This window comes from Brassica rapa, chromosome A06 (genome assembly GCF_000309985.2).
Source record: "Brassica rapa cultivar Chiifu-401-42 chromosome A06, CAAS_Brap_v3.01, whole genome shotgun sequence".
Taxonomy (NCBI): Eukaryota; Viridiplantae; Streptophyta; class Magnoliopsida; order Brassicales; family Brassicaceae; genus Brassica; species Brassica rapa.
In genome coordinates, this window is record NC_024800.2 from 17,111,652 (window position 1) to 17,130,559 (window position 18,908).

The window sequence follows — 18,908 nt, forward strand, 5'->3', positions numbered from 1 at the left end:
AGCTTCTTCTTGAATCTTGACGACACTTGAGTACCAATCGCCCGCTTTGCCATCGTCAATCGTCATCTTCTTCTTCCCTCGGTAAGTTCATTTTTTCTTATTTCTTTAATCTGCATTCTTCAGAGAAACTAGGAACAGAAACATAAACTGATGTGAAGACCGATCTCATCTGAATCCGAACTCGCTGTCCAAATTCCCTTAACTCTAAGCATCTGAGGCTCCTTAATTACGAAAAAAATCTTCATAATTTCTTTGAAAAATAAACATGCAATTGACATAATGCTTTGTTTAAGAATGAAAAAAGGAATAACGTTTTGATCATATTTTTATTTTTGGAACAACAAGATGGGTAGCACGGTGGTTTTAAGCTCAGACGAAGAAGATTCAGACATGAGCGAATCTGAAATGGAAGCGCATGCAGACAAAATCTACCCAACTCTTAAAAGCGGAAAGCTGAAAGTGAAACTCTCTCCACAAGCTTTCAAGTGTCCTTACTGTCCAAACAAGAAGAAACCAAGTTTCCAGTACAAAGATCTCCTCCAACATGCTTCCGGAGTTGGTAACAGCAACTCAGAGAAAAGAACCTCAAAGGACAAAGCTAGCCACCTTGCTCTTGTCAAGTACCTCCAACAAGATCTTTCTGACTCAGCAGCTGCAGAGCCTTCATCTAAGCGCCAAAAGACCGGAGACCCTATTCAAGACTGTGACCAGGACGAGAAGCTTGTGTGTCCTTGGAAAGGTATGGTAAATAAACTCACTCTGCATCCAAATATTGTTACTTTATTGATTGTGTGTCTATCACATTCACAGGTGTTGTGGTTAACATTCCAACAAGAAAGACACAAGACGGTCGATCGGCGGGTGAGAGCGGGTCCAAGCTTAGAGATGAGTATATTCAAAGAGGGTTTAACCCTACTAGGGTTCGTCCTTTATGGAATCACTGGGGGTTTTCAGGAACAGCTATTGTGGATTTCAACAGAGACTGGAACGGACTCCACAACGCTCTTCTGTTTGACAAGGCTTATCAAGTAGATGGTCATGGGAAGAAAGACTGGCTGAAGAAACATGGGCCTCCTAAGACAGGGCTTTACGCGTGGATAGCTCGTGCTGATGATTACAACGGAAGTACTCTCATAGGAGAAGACTTGAGGAAGAAGGGTGATCTCAAGACTATAGCTGAGGTTACGGAAGAGGAGGCGAGGAAACAGCAGAAGCTCGTGCAGAATCTGACGCAGCTTGTGGAGGAGAAGAAGAAAGGGGTGAAGGAGTTTGAGGAGCTGTGTTCAGTGAAGTCCAAGGAACTTAAAGAGAGGTTGGAAGAGAAGGAGAAGAGTTTGCAAAAGCATAACAGAGAGCTGAATGCTATACAGGAGAGAACAATGGGTCATGTTAACAAGATCTTTGCTGATCATGAGAGGTTGAAGATGAAGCTGGAGTTGGAGAAGAAGAAACTTGAACTCAAGGGTATTGAGTTGGCTAAGCGGGAAGCACACAATGAAACCGAGAGAAAGAATCTCTCTGAAGATCTACAACAGGTGTTCCACCTACTCTCTTATTCAAATATAAGTTAGGCTTAAAACTGAATAGTTTTGGTCTTTGTTGTTATCAGAATGCCTCCAAGAATAGCTCTCTTGAACTAGCTTCCATGGAACAACAAAAGGCGGATGAAGAAGTTAAAAAGCTGGCTGAATATCAAAGGGTTTAGTGTCTTTCCTCTTCTTATTCTCCCTTAACAAAGGCTTTTATTGTTCATTAGTACTTGTGTGATGTTGTAAACTCTCAGAGGCAAAAGGAGGAGCTCCATGAGAAAATCATAAGACTAGAAAGACAGAGAGATCAGAAACAAGCCATCGAGCTAGAGATCGAGCAGTTGAAAGGAGAGCTAAACGTGAAGAAGCACATGGGATCAGACGGCGACGCTGAGATTGTGAAAGAAGTGGAAGAAATCTATAAAGGTTTAACGGAGAAAGAAGAAGAACTAGCAGACCTGGACAAGTTTAACCAAACGCTTATACTCAGAGAGCGCAGAACCAACGACGAGCTTCAAGAAGCTCGTAAAGAGTTGGTTAACGTACGTATCAAAAGTGTTTGTTTTCTTTCTTTTTTTCACTCAAAACGTTTTAATCTTTTGTTTTTCTTGTAGATTATGAAAGAGTGGAAGTTAAGTATCGGTGTAAAGAGAATGGGAGAGCTGGTGACGAAACCGTTCATGGATGCACTGCAGCAGAAGTATTGTCAGCAAGACGTGGAGGACAGAGCTATTGACGTTCTCCAGCTCTGGGAAGACTATCTCAAAGACCCTGATTGGCATCCATTCAAGCGGATCAAGCTCGAAAATCAAGAAAGAGAAGTGGTAAGAAGACCAAAATGGTTTTGTACTGCTTTTGGTTAATGTTGTTGTATCCTTTCTCTCTGAAAGATTAAAGCTTTTTTTTATAGGAAGTGATTGATGAGAGGGACGAGAAGCTGAAGGAGCTAAAGGACGATTTAGGAGATGGTCCTTATAATGCGGTAACGAGAGCATTGTTGGAGATAAACGAGTATAACCCAAGTGGAAGGTACATTACAACAGAGCTGTGGAACTTAAAAGAAGACAGGAAGGCTACACTTGAAGAAGGTGTCACTTGTTTGCTTGATCAATGGGACAAGTCGAAACGCCGCTGATGCGGTTTTGTAGTTTCGGACAAATGTCTTTGAAAAGGAACTTTGGCGGATTCTGTTTTCTTTTTTCCTCTTCTTCTTTATCAGAACTTACTAGTGGATTATGGACACAGCTTTGATGTATCATATTATTGTTGTAATATAATTAACCTGTAGAACTTCCAAGTTAACTCTCATGTCTTTATCATGTAATCTGGAATTTCTAAAGTATAGGGGGAAATATATAACTATTGACATTTAACAGATCCAGATAAACTTTTAATTGGAGGCAGTATCATGAACTTTAGATATATCGGGAGCAATTTTATGAGATTTGAAATTTTTGCTTAAAGTGTTGACGACTAAGCAAATTGGGAAATGTATTCTATTGAACTTTTAATCTAGGACTAAGTTTGACAGGTTATGTCTAGGAGAACTAAGTATTTGACTTCAAATTATGATAGGTTATGAACGCTATGCTCCAACCGTTTGGAGTATTTTTCCAATCTTTCTTTCAAATTATGAATCTCAGAGTTGATTATGGGTTCATTCATGGGGGTATTGCTGTTTCCCCTAATGGAATTCATCTCAGTAATTTGCTTCTACAAAGCTTTGAGCTGGGCTTGTAAATCAGTGTTGACCACGGTGGCCAAAGGTTGGTCATGTTCACTTCTGATCATCGTCTAGGGCCGAATTGTTAGTATTCTTCATGATACTAAGAAAACATGAAATAATGCACTAAAGTAAGAAGAATAGATCAAAGGTCGTGTTTGTTGATCAACAGAATGTGTGTACAACATATTAGTCTGGAAATTCTAGTTTTAGCCGTTTGTTTATATAGTTGAAAGTGAATAATATTCTATGCACTTTCTTAGGGCTTAGTCATCCTTCTTATAGGTCTTAGAGCAACATTATTGGTGGGATGAAGAGAGAGAAAAAGAGAATCTCTTGTTTTGTTATTTTTTTTTTCTGGTCGTTGGAGAGTAAGGGACAGCCCTTAATTAGGGGTTTTTCCCTTCTCTTTCTTTCTCGGTTTCCACCCCCTCCCTTAAGGGATGCCTTAAGGGACTCCCAATAATGTTGCTCTTAGAGCATCTCCAAAAGAAACTCTATTTTAAAGTTTCTAAAATTCTATATTTGAAGTTTAAAGACGTTTTTCTCCAAAAGCAAAACTTCAAACTCAACTTTAAAACTATTTATATTTTATAATATGGTCCTTCTATTTGTCATAACTAATCTGAATTCATAAAACTTTTATAAATAACTAGCACATATATAAACATATTACAACAATATTAATTAATAAATATTCTATTAAAATATAAAAAACTAAATAAAATAACTTAATTAATATTAAACTTCTAACAAAATACCATATTATTCCATAAAATAATTTTCGTAATGCATCTATGATCTATTAGTGCATTTCGAAGTAAAAATGGCTCTCATCATTTTTACTTTGTAAATTACGAGCTAAAATTTGTTGAAATCAGATGATATTGATACTTGTAAATACATTAAATCGGAACAAGAAAGTAAAATAGAAACATAAAATATTGCTAAAAGACTAATTTCTTTTCGATGATATTAATACTCGTGAATATATTCGATATGAACAAGAAAGAATTGTAAGAAAAAGACATCAAAAACAACAACTACAACCATCTTCAGTTACACAAAAAAAATTGGACAATATTTGAAAATTTTGAAGGTTCCGGATCAAACTTACCTGATTATTAGTGTTGTTGTAATATTTAAATTTGTGTAATAGTTATGTCTTCATGTAGTTTTAATAAATCTTTTTGTTAAATTTCTTTTGTATACTATTGTTGTCTAAATCTAGTTTGAAATATTTTAAATCTTATTTTAAAGTTTTATTTAATTTTATGTGTAAAATTTAAAATCTGTAAACAAAATTTAAAATATTTATGAGATATAATTTTTTAAAGATTAAAATAATAAACGAGAAAATATTTATGAATCATAAAGGTGATGTGTTGTAGGGACCAAAATGCAAATAAAAATATGAAACTTCAAATTTGAAGTTTTGAGTAGTGAAACTTCAAATATAGAGTTTCACTCCTCAAAACTTCAAATTTGAAGTTTTGAAGTTTCTTTTTGGAGAGCAAAAAACTTCATATTCGAAGTTATAGAGTGTCTTTTGGAGATGCTCTTAGTAGTTCCATATCCTGAAATACGAAAATATCTTCTTTTATTAGAAGTTCTCCATTTTATTTAGAGGTGTAATGAAAACATGACCTGAATGCCATAAATCATTTAAGAAGTGCTTCTTGGATTAATTGTATTCAACAAATATAATATTAACATTTGTATATATAATACAAATTCTATCAATTAATACTCGATAAATTAATAAATATGATAATTAATAAATTTGAGTAGTTTCAAGCTGAGCCAATGCAAAATATGACACAATTCGATAAGATAATAAACTAATAAATTTTTGAAAAACCTTACATAAATATATGGTCCAAGTGTAAACATAAATTAATAATCAGTCTATATAAAATTTATATCAATATATAAATATATTGTATCTTTTGTCTTTTATTCATAGTGAAGTTTATATCTTTAATTTTTCTAAACAATTCAAAATATTTTAATATTATTTTGTCATTTTATACTTAAAAATGTATTTATATTTACGGTAAATTTTTCTATACACCAAATAATCGAATAAAAATAACATAAATTTTTATCCATAACAATTAATGAATGCACATACCGCAAAATCAAGTACAAAATTATATCAAACATACATTAAAATATAGAATTTTAGAAATGAAACATTTAAGAAATTAATAAAATATCATAGTCCCAACATTATTAATTTATAGAGTTTTTACTACATATACTTTGTACCAAACAAAAAAAACGAGTTTCATTTCAAATTTTCCGATTAAAAATACAGAAAAAATATAAACAGAGTTGTATATCTATTTATAGTCCAATGGTTTGTGTTTTTATAAAGGAAAAAAAAAAGAGAAAAACGAATAAAACAGTTTAAGAAATAAGAATGATGAAAAAAAAATTCAAGAGCTCTCTTTGTAATATTAGATATGTTCATTGATGTCGTAAAATGTTGTCTGTTTCATGTCCAAAGTTGCGTGTAAGAAACCTATACACAGATCGATATTGTACTGTCATTTTCTAAACTCTGGAGCCACATGTAGTTAAACATTTTCAGCTACACAAACTAATGGCTTCATATGTTTTCACTGAACCCCACTTTCCCGTTTCTTCTCAAAGAAAAATTGTGAGAGCTCCAAGTCTTGATCTGCAACACACAACTGAAGTCTACACAAACACAACATATTGAAAATGGAAAATGCCAACCAAGACTTCTTACTCTTACATGTGGACACTCCACACCAATCTCAGCCATTTACTGACTAGAGAATGGTCCGCTGCTCCTCGCAAGAAAAAAACATAAAAGAACTGAACCGCTTCTGACTAGAGAACTGAACCCAGAGAATAGTCTTCCTATTTGTTTTGTTAAATTCATATATATTATTAATGCCTTTCGTGCTAATATGATAAATCACTTAAAAACATTACAGAGACTGATAGACAGATAATTATTCCATTACATATCGCAAGACGAAAGAGCGCCTATTACATCTCTCCCTTAATAAACCCTGCGAACTTCTTCATGGCTTCAAGAGCATTCTCACAATCAGGTCTCGTCAAATGAAACACATGATCTTCACCTTCACTCTCAACCAACTCCACTTTCCCTTTCCAACCGTTCTTCTCAAGCTTCGCCTTGTAACCCCAACCTTGTCTCACAAGCGCATCTTTCTCAGCCACCAACACCAAAACCTTCCCGCAGCCCAACCCGGAGATATCCACCGAGTCTGACTGAACCACGTTGAGCCACGGATCATCCACTCCGTCTTTGTTGTTGGGACTAGCCATCATCCATATCGCTTCGATCTTGGACCGCACCGCAGCATCCGTTGTCTCCTTGTCGTCGACGGGTGCTTTCGACCAGAAGTAAGGATGAACCAAGATGATCCCGAAGATTCCTGAGTCGCTTAACTCGGGACTGAGCTTCTCTTTCGCAGCTCTCATCGCCATGTGATGAGCGATGTTCGCGCCGGCGCTGTCTCCGGCGAGGAACACTTTGCCGAAGTCGGCGTGTTTGTTTAACCAGCTCTCCGGTCCAGATCCGGCGATATGGGTGAATACCCATTTGAGAGACGTCCACGAGTCATCGAAAGAGATCGGAAGCGGATGCTCCGGTGCACGCCGGTAATCCACCGACACCGCTATGCAGTCGGAAGCAGAGACGGCCGCCGTGAGGAAATTGTGGTAAGTCGGTGAGAAAGCTGTTTCGATGATGAAGCCTCCTCCGTGGAAGTAGACGAGGAGAGGGAGTTTCTCATCGGTGTCGGCAGCTTTCTCCGGGAGGTAAACGCGGACGGAGAGGTTGTCGTCGGGTGAATAAACGACGTCCTTTGAAATGACGCCGTTTTCTGGGGTTAAAGACGGTGGGACGGCCGTTTCTCCCATGAGGCGCTCGATGCGGCCACTCTTGTAGATTTTGAGCAATGGAGAGTAGTCGAAGGCGATCTCGGAATCCATGGTTGGTTGGTTGGTTGGGATGATAAGATTGAGAGACTTTGATAGTGTTTGGTTTGTGTGTGAGTTTTGGGTTTATATTGAGAAATTGTGTGGGTGTGTGTGTATCTGTAATTCTATTGGAGCTTGGTTTGGTTGAGACACGCGATGTGTATTATTGTTACACGGAAGATCTATTTGCCACACAATTCAAACTAGGCGTTAAATTATTGACTAGTGAAGTTTAAGAGCTTGATTGGTTTTCCCGATACCACCCGCAAACGCAGCTTTTGCGATTGGTAGCGGTTGACAGCGTTTCGAAACAATCATACAAACCGCTACAAATCGCTTCAAACCGCTCCAAACCTCTTAAAATCAAAAGCTGGTTCCAGCTAGCGTTTGCGGTTGCGGGCGGTTGCGGGAAGATAATTTTTTTTTTTTTCTTAAAAACCATATAAATACAAAAAGAAAAATAAAAATAAAATTTTTAAAATGGAATTATAAAAATACTAAAATATATCTATTATATTTTAATTAATATTATAAAATTTTAAAATAAAAATATTTTCTATAATTTAAAAAATTTAAAACTATAACTTTGAAAATATAATTTACATATTTATTATAATATTATGATTTTTGATATTTTTATAATTATATAAAATGTAAATATTGTTAATTTATTATTTAACCGCTGCTGTATTTAGTAGTTAACCAGTCATAAGTATCCCGCAAACGCACCAATTTCTAACCGCAGAACCAGTCGTACAAATCTCTTAAAACCGCTAGAAACTGCAACCACCCGCATCCGCAAACGCCCGCAGCCGCAACCGCAACCGCTGCGTTTGAACCAGTCAGACCCTAAGTAGACATCTTAATCAACGGAGCACCTTCTTTTTTTGATACGTTTCCTTTTTTAATATGGGAATTTGCACTAGATAACAAAAAAAGGATATAAATTAGCTAACAGGTAATGGTACTGTATAAATTGTGGTAATACCAAGCGTGCCCCTAATATATGACCTGTTACACGTTACACGTGAGCTGAAGACACTGTTTATTACTACAAATGCAAAGAACTGAGGAGAGAAAGAGAGAGAGAGTGTGATAATAATGCAAAGAATCAAGAATGCTCAACTACTATTTTTCTTTCCTGCAAAAACCCAAAGCGCTTAGATCCATTTTATATGTTAAAAGATCGTCTCGTTTTAAAAAGTTAAACTCATTCTCTAGTTGTGTCTAAAATTTATAGAATTTATAACCGGTTATAGGTCTGATGTTTCGGTTTTATAGAATTTATAACTGGTTATTGATTCCAATATGAACTTCATGCAACATATGTGTCTAATATAGGATCGCAATAAATTATTGCTCCTAAATCCGGTTTCAATATGTATGTATGCCAACTATGTCAAATTATAACCGGTTGCCCCTAATATACGACCTGTTACACGTTACACGTGAGCTGAACACACTGTTAATTACCACAAATGCAAAGAACTGAGGAGAGAAAGAGAGAGAGAGAGAGTGTGATAATAATGCAAAGAATCAAAAATGTTCAACTACTATTTTTCTTTCCTGCAAAAACCCAAAGCGCTTAGATCCATTTTATATGTCAAAAGATCGTATCGTTCTAAAAAGTTAAACTCATTCTTTAGTTGTATCTAAAATTTATAGAATTTATAACCGGTTATAGGTCTGATGTTTTGGTTTTATAGAATTTATAACCGGTTACTGATTCCAATATGAACTTCATGCAACATATGTGTCTAATATAGGATCGCAATAAATTATTGCTCCTAAATCCGGTTTCAATATGTATGTACGTCAACTATGTCAAATTATAACCGGTTTTCTACATATATTGCTCTTCCTCTCCACTTGCAATCAAAATACATTTTGTTCTTCAACCCCGGTAACAGATAAACATTTTCGTCTCAGTTCGAGGAGAATATTGGCAGCACAGCACAATTGTTACATGGTTATGCAAATATTTAAAAATAATGCATAGATCTGCAATTACCACAAGGAATTTGTATATTCAGCTAAATAGGCCTTTTAATATTTTGTTTAAGCTTGTCTTATTTGATTAGTTTCTTTGGAGTTATTGGAACAAGAATTTTTGTAGAGTTTGATGATTCTAAAAGTTGAGGAAATTTCAAAAATTAAGTAGATTTAACAACTTTATCATATATATATATTTATATATATATATATTTATATAGATTTTCATTAGTTGTAATCGATTTATATATAATTCTATTGATTGTTATTATTCTTATAAAGTAAGAAATTAATGGTGGTACAAAAAAAATGGAACAACTTCAATTTTGTTCCTGCAAATTTAGTAAATGATCCAATTCTGACCTTTTCAATATTTTCATGTATCTTCTTCATTTTCCAATATTTTCACAGATTTTAAAAATCTTACAGTTATATACATGATATTCTCAAAGTTGAGTTTTATTCGGAAAAATAATAATAATTTACAATCCAATAACAATATATTTTAATAGAATTGATAAATCATGATATTTAAAACTTTTAAATACTAAAAGATTTGAATGAAATTTAAAAATTATCATACCAATAACAAAAGATTTTAGTAAGATTTTAAAATTTTATAAATCAATAATGATGAAATCTTCAATTCTATAATTCATGGATTCTCAAATCTCAAAGTGATTTTAATTCATTGGTTCAGTTTGAAATTGTGATTTTTGGGCATGAATATATACAGCCTATAGTATATAATTTAATTTAGATGATATTAATATATATATATATATATATATATATATATAATATGAATATTTATTAACGAGGTTTCATATTCATACGATTTATGATTATTTGTATCTTGTTTGAACAAAAAAAATTAAACCGTTCACAAAATTTTCAATGTGAGACTTTCGTTTATTAATTTATAGTCATTTTAAAAATTAAAAATATAACATATAAGAAAAAATCTAAATTTTCATTATATGTTTCATTTGATTGTTTTTAATAATATAAAATTAAACAAAAAAGAGAGAAAATACAAAAATTATCAAATATGTATTATTCATAATCATTAGTTGTCATACATATGTTAATCATATTAAATAATTCTATAGCTTTTATTTAATGAAAGAATATAGAATATTATTTTGTACACCAATAATCAATTTAATAGTTAGTTTAATAAAAATATAATATATATTTATATGTACCAACTGATTTTTCTAAAAATCATTTTAGTGATGACATGTGGTAACGAAAACATGTTGTATTGCTTCATGATTAATAGTAACACACTTGGTTGTATCATATTTTTTTTTTGAAACACTCCACACTTGTAATATCTAAAACTTGTAATATCTAAAGTAAATCAATTTTTTTTTAAAATGCTATTTTAATTGTACTGCTTATATAATCATTCATATTTTAGGATATTCCTTAAAATTTTAGGGCGTTATATTTCCGTAAAAATGTCCAGGCTTTATTTTTCGGGTTATCCGGGTATGGAAATTGTTTGAAAACTTTACGTGGTTAATAAAAGTAAATTTCAGACAGGAAAAAGAGAACATAAGAGATATATATTTCTTAGCTTAGCTTCGCCGCGAGCTGTTCGTGTTCGATTTTCCTTTTGGCACCAAATTTTTTGAAATCACCAAATTAGGGTTTCCTCAAACTGCTCCCCCCTCAAAAAGCTCTGAAATCTTTAGTTCGATTCATCTGCCTATATTTCCACTCTCTCACATGGCGACCGAAACCAAAGCGGTGGAATCTCCGGTCAAGAAAGATGGTGTTGTTGCTAATTCCGCGAAGGAGACTGAGAAGAAAGAAGCTCCTGTAAGTGATGACGGAGACAGCGAGGAAGAAAATGAATCGCCCGTTAGTGAGAGGCCAAAGAGGATAATAAAGAAAGTAGAGCCTCACATTTTGCATACTCCCTCCTCTCGATCTTCGAGGAGCAAGCCCGTGTCAGTTCTGCAGGTGGAGAAAGTTTTAATCTTTCTTCTTTATTTTTTTTGAGTTTGTATGAGTATGTTGACTGTTGATTCCATTGTTACAGGGTCGTGGAACACAGCTTAAGGAGATTCCTAATGGTATATGTGTTTTGTAATTTCTTACCACCACCTGATTGTTGCTTTTGTCTTTAAGCTCCTGTAACTCGGTTTTTTCAGTGGCTTATAAACTATCCAAGAGGAAACCTGACGACAACCTTTTCTTACTTCACACCATTCTTTACGGCAAGAAAGGAAAGGTGTCTCATTTATAGCTTTTCAACTCTTATTACGACGACCCCAATGCTGTCTAGGAATTTCACTGTTTTCTCGATTGCATGATTGATTTACTCAAGGGTTGTGTGAAAAATGAACTGTGCAGGTTCAGACGCTGAAAAGAAACATTGGTCTATTTTCGGGTTTTGTCTGGTCTGAGCAAGGGGTAACAAATAATTCATCGTCTAGTAGATGTTTAGTTCCAGGGACACGATCAGCCTTGTTTTGAGAGCTGTGTTTACTATGTTCTTCAGGAGGAGAAGCAGAGAGCAAGAACTAAGGAGAAGATTGAGAAATGTATCAAAGACAAGCTAATTGATTTCTGTGATGTGCTTGACATACCCATAAACAAAAGTAATGTGAAAAAGGTGAGTGATCAGAAACTTTGGTCTATCTATCTATTTTGTGCATGTTTGCTAATAATACATTCCTTCAGGAAGAACTAGTCGTAAGCGTGCTTGAATTTTTGCTATGTCCCAAGGCAACAAGGGATATTGTACTTTCTGATCCTGAAAAGGTATTCTAGCTCTTAGCAGCTGAATCTGATTACTGTTCTCAACTTAGAAGCTTGAGAATTGTTCTCTTTGATTTGAAATTTTAATACATAATACAGGAAACTAAAAAGCGGAAGAAGAGTACAGCCAAAAACGTGACTTCTGGAGAATCATCAGATGTCCCTGCCAAGGTTTGTAATCCTTAACCTTTTTCGTCTTTATAGTTGTGATTGTTCTTCTGATTCTTTCTTTTTTCTTAGCTCCCGACTGCTAATTCTAGTTGGTTGTTACTTGAAACTGTGTGGTCTTTATTATACGAGTAGCTTCGTCTGGGCTCCCTCATGAACTTTACCTAGGAAGCTCTATAATTCACGTTGTAAAACAGTTTCAAATTGCATCAACGCATTGTAAACTGTTGTTCATGTCATAGTTTACTAAGCTGTGCGTAGTAAATTAGCTCATAGTGTGTGATACCACAATGAAAATGTTTAGGAATGGTAGCAAATTCAACACAAGTTTTCAAGGCTGTCAACAAAATAGATGTGAGATGTCTAAAACACTGGTTCTTCACTATTTTTATTGGTTTGTAATCTTATGTTCATTGTTGTTCAGTTTTCCACATTTAGCTCTTTCTGTGATGAGGTTTCAGATTTTTATCAATGCATTGATTACTGGAGGAAAGGTTTCTGAGCATTTTCATGAATATCATTCCTTTTTATGTGACTTGATTTGTGAGCCTTTGAATGGTTTTGCATAAATATCCACTGTTTGTGTCTGTTTGATAATTCAGAGGAGAAGGCAGACAAAGGAATCTGGAAAGAAGCAAGACCAGCCATCCAAAAGCGAAGATACTGAAACCGAAGATGAGAAAGATAAAGCTGAGGAGAAAAAGTCAACCAATAAGAAAAACTCGTCAAAAAGAACTAAGAAGGAGAAACCAGCTGCTGAAGAGGAGAAATCTCTTAAAGGGTCTGCGAGAGCTGGTCGAAAGTCCTCTCTAAAAGTTGTTACATCAACTTCATCTTCAAGCAAGAAGCAAAAGGTTGATAAGGATGATTCCTCTAAAGAGAAAGGAAAGAAACAGACAAGTAAACCACAGGCAAAGGGATCCAAAGATCAAGGTTTGAAACTATTTCTTAGCTCTGCTAAATTTCATTATGGTAGTTCATTAAATCTTTTTATCATTAATTGTGTGGGTGCTCAGGAAAAGCCAGTAAGAAAGGTAATAAAAGAGAACCCACCAGAAAAGAAATGCACGTAGTGGTTGCCAAAATTCTGAAGGAAGTGGATTTCAATACGGTAGGACTTACAACAAATTTAACAGATTATATACAAACTGTTTACCAAAGTCTTAAACTTATAAGATATTTTTTGATCTTTGTATCAAAACAGGCAACTTTATCTGATATTCTGCGGAAGCTTGGTATGTTTCACTTTTCTCAGTTTTCATAAATGTTATCTTCTTTTAAATTTGCAGGGATTGTTTTTTTACATTAAAATGTTTTCTTTTTGCTGCTTGTCATAATATTAGGGAGCCATTTTGGAGTTGATCTTATGCATAGAAAGACAGAGGTGAAGGATATCATCACTGATGCCATTGACGAAATGAGTGCTGATGATGAAAGAGAGGAAAACACAGAGGATGAAGGTTGAGAAAAAGAAGGAAGAGGAAGAGTGAAAGGATTAGCTGTCTTTCTTCTCATTTCTGCATATCACATATGAAAATTAAGAGAAAAAACTGTGACAGGTTTAACTTAATCTTCATGTGTTTAATCTTAGGGGTGATTTACTAAATGGGATTTGTTTGTACTATGTTGTATTATGTAATCAGTTAGGCTCATGTTGTTTCAGGTTCTTCCTTCAACTTGTGTAGCTGTTAAGTTTCTAACTTATTATTTATTTACAACTGAATGATTGGATATTTTGTGGGTTTGATTTAATTGGGATGTTTGAAAGGATTTTTAAAATTTCTCTCTATCTTTTCATGTGTAATGACAGATTACATGATAACTTCTTATGTAAGTTTTTTTTTGTGACATCAAACAGTGAAAAAGTGGTCTCAACTATTAGATCGGAATAGAACAAATAATATAACAACGTTTTTTGTGGATAGATTTTGTAGTTCTACATAGAGCATCTAAAATTGCATTATGACTCCGAGGAATGTAAGATATCTTGAATTCTTGAAGAGTATGTTCTCCAAGCATATGGTTTGTGAATCAGTGTTACTTAATGGATATGATGTTGTAGGAACAATCATATTCTCCGAAGAACCAAGCTTGACACTCTTTTTACATGTGTATCATCCATTATAGGGGATCCTTGTCTATCCTTCTAAATAGTTTATCGTTATGAGCTTCCAGAACTACCATTATCCAAAGATATAGATCTATATCCAGTTTTTGAGTTCATATCTAGTTTTGAGTCTTCAATATTGTTCTTTCTCCAAAAAATAGTATATATTGGCATGGTACCAGGAAAGTGTTTGGGTTCAATGGTGTTGTTGACAAACCATACCTGTAAGGCTGCTGGACACTCAAAATTGGCATAAGGGACTGACTCATCAGGATCTCCACTAGGACAATAGTTAAACATCGCATACCTGTAAGGCTGCTGGACACTCAAAATTGGCATAAGGGACTGACTCATCAGGATCTCCACTAGGACAATAATTAAACATCGCATATGACGACATGTCAAGTTCGCTGCCATATAAGGTGGCACATCTTTTGAGGAACCGTTATTCTCCAAGCAAAGTCTTGAAACATGGTGATATCGGGTTTCAAGTATACCTTCTCTTCTTCATTCTTTAAGATATTCAGTGCTATGGCCTAAATCGATCATTTCTTACCTAGTATCTAGACTTAACTGTATATTGACCATTTTTTGTGAAACTCTATCAAAATGTATCTCAATGGGTGATTCGGTTTATGGCCAAACTACGAATCAGTGGTATATCCTCTTGGACAACCAAATTTTCAAACATCTCAACATCCCATTCTTTCAATTCCCCTTTGATAAGATCAATGACAGCCATTCTCAGATGGATCACTAGGACGTGCTAGTCTATGTGGTCTCTTAAAAATCCAAGGACCCTTCCACAATTTAATATCATATCTTGAATGAATCTTTTGTCCAATCGCCAACATTATTAGTTGGATTGCTGCTGAAATGTTAGCATATACATAAAAAAATATTTGTAGAACTTATTTGCAATGGCAAACTTAGTCTATAGTACTTTCCACGCAAAACTCGAGCTGGCAAAGAATTTGAAAAATGAATCAATCGTCATAATTGTTTTGCTAGGAATGCTAAATTAAACTCATGGATCATACGAAATCCAGTTCCATAAAGCATCTCCCATTTTGCCTACATACATGAGTAGAATGTGATTATATACATTTGTCTTTTATTAAATGTATAGAGTGTGACTATATACATTTGTCGAACATACTAACTGAACAAACATGATTCTGATATTTACAGTCACTAAACCAAACCAAGATATATCTGATAGGAACCTTGTATATTTTCTGAATTTTATTTTCATAACTCCATGTTAATCTTCACGTTGGTCGTAAAAGTACTTTTATTAGAGTATATATACGAAATGTAATGGGTTACATTGTCAATTGGTTTATGTCAATTGTTCCAGCTATAAAGTTTGAAATAATATATTGGTTTAAACTTGAAACAATCAGCCAACGTATAATGAACTAATAACAAAAATTAAAGAAGAAAATCAAGATAGATAAATTTGATAGTTTTTGTTAAATGTGAAAATAGGAAATATACATATCCCCAATAGGTAATTACATAAAATTTATAAAGAAGTGGAGAACTTAATTCTAGAAAAACATATATAACATCCGAAAATGCATATATATTATTCCGGATAATTAATACTCTACTTGGCACACATAATAAAAAAAACTCAGAAAAGTACGACAGCTAAAGGGTACATATGGTGGTTGGTATATGAAGTTGGGGTAAAAGTGAACATTGCAGTCAACAAGGTTGTTTACTTTCATGTAGGTGATGCGGAAGAGGACTGCTTGCCGTTTTTAGCGTTTTGTCCATCTTCAACCTCAGGCCTCCGATCATTTCCGCAAGTACACTTGTTCGCTTGACGAACCTCAGGGGATGACACTGTGCCTAGCTTCAGGATATCGAGGCTCACCTCAGGCAACTTAGCGGCTTCCACTTCTTTCTCTCCTAGATGCGGCGGCGTTTTACAGTATTTGTAGACCACGTAGAGTATCATTTGGAGTGCACCGAGAGCAAAACCAAGCACATTAGGGAACTGCAAACAAATGTTTTTTAGAGGCAATAGCATGATAATTATTTAATACACTCCATTTTCCACTTTCTAGCTTATGAATATAGTACGTTAATTTTTACGAAAAACAAAAAAATATAGTACGTAAAAAAAACTTATGACAAAAGTAAAGCTTACAGCAAACTTTTTTTTTGGTGTAAAGTTTACAGCAAACTTGTGCGGCACCGATAGAAGTTACGTAGAAAATATAATTTCTATGTAACAATAAAGATAAAAGACTCTAATATATATTGAACTTCTTTTGGAAAAGCTAAATTCTTTAATGTTCCATTGGAACATAAAGCGAGTCTCTTTATAAATACAGTATGTTTATAGTTTCATTGTAAAGGACAATACCCAAAAAACAATTAAAGAAAGCAAAACCCTTTTGTTTGGTATTGTCCTTTTCTTTTCGTTCAAAAAGAAAGGACAATACAAAACAAAAGGGTTTTGTTTTCTTTAATTGTTTTTTTTTTGTAAATTCGTATCACTCTTTTTATCTATGAATCTATGATCAGAACCTCAAAGTCTCAGGTACACAAGAAACAAAAGCACCCACTTTCATTTAGTGTACTTTATCATAATGATAAAATTAGAATGATGATATGGTGAAAGGCATAATAATATAATGTAAAAAACATGTTAATGTATATTCACTTTCTTATAACCAAAAAGTTCAAATCAAGGTTTCGAAACTGAGTACGTGTTTACGCGTGTCTTGACCGTACATATGGATCATCTACACAAAACATGTCTACGTGCAGTATCATATACTTGTATATATATGCATGTATGTAATCATATATATAGACATATAAAAAATGGCTTACAGCAACATAGATGTCCTTGAGAGCAAGACCATAAAGGAGCCATACGACAGCACTGATTGTGAGGGTCAAGGACAAGCTAAAGGGCATGTACTCTACACTCCTTGTCTTTATTACTGTCCTCTGTGATTTAAATCATAAAATATGTTAATAATTGAAACTAATAATAATTAGCCACTTTTTTTATATTCCCTCCGTATACAAAGGATTTATGTTTTAAATTTTGTTATTCTATTTGAAAGATTGTTTTAGAGTATAGTTAATGCATTCGTCTTTAAAACTAATACATCAAATAAAATATTAAAATATGGGTGATAAAATTTTATTGGTAAAACCAAAATGTGATAAACAGAATAATATATTTATTGTTTTTAATATATGAAGTAGTCAAAACATCAAACATTTGAATCTAGGGGAGTATATATTTAGTAAGCTTTCGAAGTGCTTACTATTATGCTTAGAGGAGCAGCGAAAACACAAACAGAGAATCCGACACAGATTCCTCCGATGATCTTGGCACGTGTGGTTCCTTTTGCTAAGAATTGGCATAGAAGGAGAATCAGACAGAATCCTCCAAAGTTCATCAGAAGAAGCAACTTCACTGTCAACATCTGCGTCCATAAAGGAGTGTTTTAATTAGCGGATTGATTTGATTTAAAGATATATTCTTTTCATATATGAATTTGAGGGTGTTTATGTACCCGGGCTTTCTTGGGTGCGTATGCAAGGAAGATAGAGATGTAAATAGTTTCTATGAAGCATCCAAAAGAGTTGATGGTGACGAGCAGGAAAACATCTTTCTTCTGCGTTGCGTAGTAAAGCCAAAGTGTCGCACTGAAGAGAGCCACAACGTAAGGAAGAGACTGAAACCCTTCTGTTGTCTTCTTCTTCCAAACCCTATAGAACGTTGGCCTGCAACCATTTCATATATAGGATCTCAATATTATTATAACGAAATATATATATATATATATATATATATATATATATATATATTGGTGTTACAAAAAAATAATAATATATATATATATATATATATATATATTGATATGCACGTAGACATATGTATTAATACGTACTCAATTTACATAACAATATTTAATAGACGTTGAAGTAAGATGTCAATATATAACTTACACAGGAGAGAGGAACACAGCGAAGGAGATGACATTCCCTGGAAATTATAAACGAATATAATAAAACATATGGTATTAATAGATAGAACTACATCTCTATAAGTACACTCGTTGATAAAATATCTATACGAAATCATCACAAGCGTTAGTATCATACCCATCAAACCAAAGACAAAGGCCCATGTGTTGTGAGTGTCGAAGAGAGGCATGCTTTTCTTGTTTATTTTTTTTGTTTAAATAATCTGTTTAGGTTTTTAGGAGGAGGAAGAAGAAGAGAAGTCGCACTTAGATTTGTAAGTGGTTTCTCCTAATATAAAAGCTGATGGCACGAACTTAACATTTCGGGGAATTCACGTATATATAGAGAGGATTACGGCTAAAGAGAGGAATGGGGTTAATGTGGGAGAGATGGAAAAAGTGATATGTTAGTGTGAACAATAATATTTCGAATAATTTTGGAAAAGTATATTAAAAAGCATTAGTGTCTTTGTAGATGTACAAAAAAAAAAAGCTGTTATAGACATAAAAATAAATCACACGCTAATCCATTACCAAATTGTATCCACGTTGACGTGCAAAAAAAAGAAAAAACAAATCCCTTACGAAAGTAACTGTTTTTGGGTTTTGGTTTAGGAGAAGAAAAC

General features: G+C 34.0%; 4 protein-coding genes across 4 annotated transcripts; 2 read left to right on the forward strand and 2 right to left on the reverse strand.

Moving 5' to 3' along the window:
* LOC103873521 (protein INVOLVED IN DE NOVO 2) lies at nucleotides 1-2,897 on the forward strand. Its single transcript, XM_009151933.3, has 7 exons — nucleotides 1-81; nucleotides 346-739; nucleotides 811-1,535; nucleotides 1,610-1,699; nucleotides 1,784-2,071; nucleotides 2,144-2,353; nucleotides 2,440-2,897. The coding sequence occupies exons 2-7, from the start codon at nucleotides 346-348 to the stop codon at nucleotides 2,662-2,664; spliced, it is 1,932 nt and encodes a 643-aa protein (XP_009150181.1). The 5' UTR covers nucleotides 1-81; the 3' UTR covers nucleotides 2,665-2,897.
* A 3,218-nt stretch (nucleotides 2,898-6,115) lies between these two features.
* On the reverse strand, nucleotides 6,116-7,388 carry LOC103873520 (probable carboxylesterase 12). The gene is made up of 2 exons (XM_009151932.2): nucleotides 6,169-7,388; nucleotides 6,116-6,135 (listed from the first exon to the last, which is right to left on the reverse strand). The coding sequence occupies exon 1, from the start codon at nucleotides 7,246-7,248 to the stop codon at nucleotides 6,277-6,279; it is 972 nt and encodes a 323-aa protein (XP_009150180.1). The 5' UTR covers nucleotides 7,249-7,388; the 3' UTR covers nucleotides 6,116-6,135; nucleotides 6,169-6,276.
* A 3,337-nt stretch (nucleotides 7,389-10,725) lies between these two features.
* On the forward strand, nucleotides 10,726-13,960 carry LOC103873519 (protein DEK). The gene is made up of 11 exons (XM_009151931.3): nucleotides 10,726-11,202; nucleotides 11,282-11,315; nucleotides 11,394-11,473; nucleotides 11,596-11,655; nucleotides 11,744-11,857; nucleotides 11,926-12,006; nucleotides 12,103-12,174; nucleotides 12,774-13,104; nucleotides 13,188-13,282; nucleotides 13,376-13,406; nucleotides 13,515-13,960. Exons 1-11 carry the CDS (start codon nucleotides 10,966-10,968, stop codon nucleotides 13,634-13,636), a joined length of 1,257 nt encoding a protein of 418 aa, XP_009150179.1. The 5' UTR covers nucleotides 10,726-10,965; the 3' UTR covers nucleotides 13,637-13,960.
* A 1,765-nt stretch (nucleotides 13,961-15,725) lies between these two features.
* Nucleotides 15,726-18,678, reverse strand: LOC103873518 (bidirectional sugar transporter SWEET11). The gene is made up of 6 exons (XM_009151930.3): nucleotides 18,422-18,678; nucleotides 18,266-18,302; nucleotides 17,830-18,040; nucleotides 17,578-17,739; nucleotides 17,132-17,251; nucleotides 15,726-16,286 (listed from the first exon to the last, which is right to left on the reverse strand). The coding sequence occupies exons 1-6, from the start codon at nucleotides 18,471-18,473 to the stop codon at nucleotides 16,011-16,013; spliced, it is 858 nt and encodes a 285-aa protein (XP_009150178.1). The 5' UTR covers nucleotides 18,474-18,678; the 3' UTR covers nucleotides 15,726-16,010.
* Nucleotides 18,679-18,908: the final 230 nt, after the last annotated feature.